The 4,519-nt window shown below is 36.8% G+C and overlaps 1 protein-coding gene across 1 annotated transcript; it reads right to left on the bottom strand.

Moving 5' to 3' along the window:
- Window positions 1-2,171: 2,171 nt before the first annotated feature.
- LOC116031532 (60S ribosomal protein L18-2-like) lies at window positions 2,172-4,245 on the bottom strand. The gene is made up of 5 exons (XM_031273758.1): window positions 4,152-4,245; window positions 3,989-4,078; window positions 3,743-3,871; window positions 3,468-3,650; window positions 2,172-2,573 (listed from the first exon to the last, which is right to left on the bottom strand). The coding sequence occupies exons 1-5, from the start codon at window positions 4,152-4,154 to the stop codon at window positions 2,415-2,417; spliced, it is 564 nt and encodes a 187-aa protein (XP_031129618.1). The 5' UTR covers window positions 4,155-4,245; the 3' UTR covers window positions 2,172-2,414.
- Window positions 4,246-4,519: the final 274 nt, after the last annotated feature.

Genomic DNA, 4,519 nt, shown 5'->3' with positions numbered 1-4,519 from the left:
TTACTAACAGCTTGGGTAACCTATTGAGATAGTTTTCTTTCCTATTTGATATTGTATCTAGACAATCAACAAAAGACACAAATACGCAAATTATATGGTGGACCATGATCCACAATGCATTGTAGACTGTGGTTATGGCTGATACTGCAATTGTGTTGAACGGATACTGTAGTTGTGTTGAAAAGATACTGCAGTTATGTTAAAAGGAAACTGCAGTTACGCGGAACAGAGGTCGTTCATCCGTTCAACATAACTGCAGTATCCATTCAACACAACTACAGTATCCTTTCAACACAACTGCAGTATCAGTTCAACACAACTGCATTTACAGATGGATGAAATGGCCTCTGTTCCGCGCAACTGCAGTTCCCTTTCAACACAACTGCAGTTTCCTTTCAACACAACTGCAGTATCCGTTCAACACAACTGCAGTATCAGCCATGACGCATGGTCCACAATGCATTGTGGATCATGGTCCACGGTATAACGACTTACACAAATATGTTGTTAATATATTGGATAGATCTAGTATCAGAAAGATGAAATTAAGCAATTAGCTATTTAGAATTCAGAAACGCTAATGGGTAACTGAAATCGTAAGCCCAGTGAAGTAGTTAATTGATTAATTGTGCAATTCCTTACAACTAAATAATACCGAGTATAATAATATGGGAGGTTGTGGGTTCAATAGGTATTAGATATTGACTCTTTTTGTGCTTCAATAGTTTGAGAAAGTAGTTATGAACAGATACTGCATTGTGATAGAGTGGGTAATATTTAAAAAATAATATATTAATATGTATTAACAATTAACAAATTTCAGCTTCTTTTTTTTTCTGTGTCTCTCATGTCTTACTGATTCACACATATATATGATGCCATTAATACACACATATAACATATTCATTTTTACAAAAATTGGACCGCCGTTTCTAATGCCTCTACCGTAGTTCTAAGAGCGCCTTATTATCAAGTGGATCGGAGCTTGGTGCTAATAATCATTTATCTATTCTACGTATGGATCATTGCAATGTGTTCTAACATGCTGCAATTTGATAATGTCTTCTATTTCTTCACCTGTCATATACTTGGAATTTTAACTGCAACACATTTCTTTCTGCCTACCTAGCTAGCTGCATTATTAGATCAGAGTCTTGAATCAACCTCTCACATCACAAAATTACAGAAAGTGTGCACATTGTAACGCTCTATAAACCAAGTCAGATCGATTGGAGCAGCTTGGTCTCTTAAAGCATCAATATCAGTTTTGTTTTTGGCACAATTTTTAAAAGTCACATAGGAGAGATAAGAGAGAAAGAGAGAGAGCCAACGGGCACAACTGTGCGCGCAACTTCTCATGCTTATTTTTCTTTCTATGCGTAAAACACTGTTCCAAAAACTTTCATTTGTATATGAAACTTAATTTTCTCTCACTTGCCTTCTCTCTCCTCCATGTGACCATCCCACTTTCAAAAACCGTGAAAAAACCATTGATTTGCATGCTCTTAGATCAACTGGTATTTCACGGCATTAGTCGAGGGGTTAAGATGAAAAGACAAGCGGTCATGGTGTTACACCCTGTTTGGTAACATAGTTTATCGGCTAATTTTGGCTTGTTTGACCACTATTAGTTGTTTGGTTTGGTTAAACAGTCAAAATAAGTGTTTGATTAATTAACTTTTTGTAACAAATTATTGTTCCAAAACGCTAAAATTTAAAAAATTGTTCAAAATAACTTTTTTATCGGCTTTTTGAAAGTCACTTTGCATTTAATCAACTATTAACTAACAACGAATTTACCAAACATAAAACATCTTTCTACAATCAACTAATCAAACCCACTAATCCAATCAACTATTTACTTACAAAATTTCCCTGTATATATTAGGATAAATAATTAATCACTTACAAAAGTAAGAAAAAAAATCCTCTACAAAGCATTAATTTTTCTTTTTGCAGTGAGGGAAAACACCAACATATACCTAATTATCTATCGTGACATGTAAACATGTTTGATGAGCAACATTTGAATCTGATGCAACTTGGAGTTGCAGCTTACCATGTTTTAAGAATTGTAATACTATTAACTATTTAACTTATTTGTAGGGGAATGTAACATTATTCCTATTAATCAACTTTCCATTAATCGCCCATACACTTAACACTACTACTTGGGTGCAAATGTGCAATAGCCATTTGTCATAAACAATAACATAAAGATAAAGCACACTCCAAAACGCAAATGGTGTTAACTAAGACACTAATGGAGAAACATTCCATTTAAAAACAAAGTTAAAAGTGCCAGCAGCAAAACCAAAACAGTACTGAAACTCGTAACTGCATACTACAAGTCTTGCAAAATTTGAATACCACAACACAAACAATACGCCCCATTGTCAAGTATGAAAACGAACTTAAACCTTGTATCCTCTGCTATTTCTCTTGCCTCTTGCCCTCTCAAACTTTCTTCCCTTGGAGCGCACATAAGGCTTGGTGTGACTGTGTGGAACACCAGGAGCTGGACCAAAGTGCTTAACTGCTTCACGCGAATTCTTTGGACCTCTGAGCAGAACCTGTCAATGTCCAACAAAAAAACGCACCCAAAGCAGACCATGATCTTAGTCAATGAGTCACAAGTTGAAAAAACTAGAAGATGTTTAACTCATTAAAATCTAAAATCAGTGAAAATCGTGTAATGAAATACGGGTTATGCAAGGTAATCAACATACGCACATGATTCACAAGACACATTTAGGGTGTGTTTGGTTCGCACATGGGAATCGGAATCGGAATGGGTATCAAATAATTGGTAATGGTAATGGGTTTTGGTGAAAGTATTTAACATGTTTGGTATTTGGGTGGAATGGGAATGATTATTAATAGTCGAGGAAGAGAGGAGGAAGGGAGATGAAACCCTTATATAAGAAGGGTATGGGTTTTATCATTAATGGGGTATTTCAAACCCATAGTAGCATTCACAAAACCTATCAACCAAACACAAACAATCACTTTCATACCCATTCCTTATGCCTAAACCCACCAACCAAACACACCCTTAGTCATTAATCACTCCCTTGTCTGATTATTTAGAAGGAATAGGGTGTGTAAGTGTATTTTGGGATACAACCATAAAAGATAGTTGGCATAAATGGGATGGCAAGGGTCTTTGCCAAAGATCTTAAATGTTATTTAGAAGACATTATAATTCTAAGGGCATTAAAAAACACAAATTTTGACAAGAATACTTGTACTAATCACAATAAACACAACTTCTAATCACTCCATCTCACTCTAATTTACTGCAGAAACTATGAAACCCAGTGAATCTAGCCATCTTTCCTCAATATAAAATTATCAAAACATTAAACAAGCATTTTCCATGATTCAACAATGCTACAACAGATGATAATGTCAAGGAGAAAATTACAATAACATAAGACCACAGTTACAGGTATTAAATTATATACCGTGTTCTGTCCCAAAGGAGCCCGAAGAGCAAGCTGATCAAACGTCAAGCATTCACCACCAGCCTTCTCAATCCTAGCCCTTGCGGTTTTGGTGAACCTCAGAGCGCAGACCTTCAATGCTGGGACCTCGTAGGCTCTCACATCATCCGTAATAGTACCCACCAGGACCGCAATCTTGTCATCCTATACACACAAACCAAAATATAACAAAATCAGGAACCTGAACTCGCCAACCACCAATTGCACAGAAGAATATGAACACACAAAGGGAATACCTTTCCACACATGTAAGAGATCAGCTTTGAGAGAGACAGTGGAGGCTTGTTGGTCTTGCTCATAAACAGACGCTTCAGAATCACGGCGTTGAACTTGCTTCCGGTCCTCCTCACCAAAAATCGGTAAAGCTGTGCCAAATAAACCAATACATACAAACAAATACACAAATATGCGTGTGCGTGTGAGATACACATAAACATAGGACAAAAAATGCATAAATATGAGAAAGCGAAGTCGAATCGAACCTTCACGAGAAGCTTCAAGTAAACATCGTCGGACTTGGGAGCTGTGCGTTTCGTCTGCTTGCTCTTACCTCCGGCTTTCAGATCGATACCCTACAGCGATTAAAATCAATGTTAGAACACAGCTTAAAGAGGAGAAATAGAGACGAATGAGATGAAGGATTACCATGGTGGAGCGCCGCTGGAGTGGTGGCTTTGGGGGAGGGGGGAGGGGGAATGGGGAGAGCGACTAGGGATGATCGGCTCTGCTATACTTACAGGGAAAACGAGATGAAGCTAGGGTTTTTAGAGTGTGATTTTAATGGGTTTTTCATCTTAGTGGGCCGGCCCATAAGCCCATATAAATGGGAAATAAAAACATAGAAATCCTAATATGCAAGAAAGGAAAACTCGAAAGACCTAAAGCATAACGATTAATGATATTTGGGCTTGTAAACTTGTTTCAATTGTTAGGTAGTAAGTACATTTGAATTTATACTACTAATATATTTTAAGAATATTTGGATGATATATAATTATATAAATTACTAGTTT

Source organism: Ipomoea triloba, chromosome 10 (assembly GCF_003576645.1).
Source record: "Ipomoea triloba cultivar NCNSP0323 chromosome 10, ASM357664v1".
Classification (NCBI taxonomy): Eukaryota; Viridiplantae; Streptophyta; class Magnoliopsida; order Solanales; family Convolvulaceae; genus Ipomoea; species Ipomoea triloba.
This window is presented reverse-complemented; position numbering and strand designations above follow the sequence as displayed.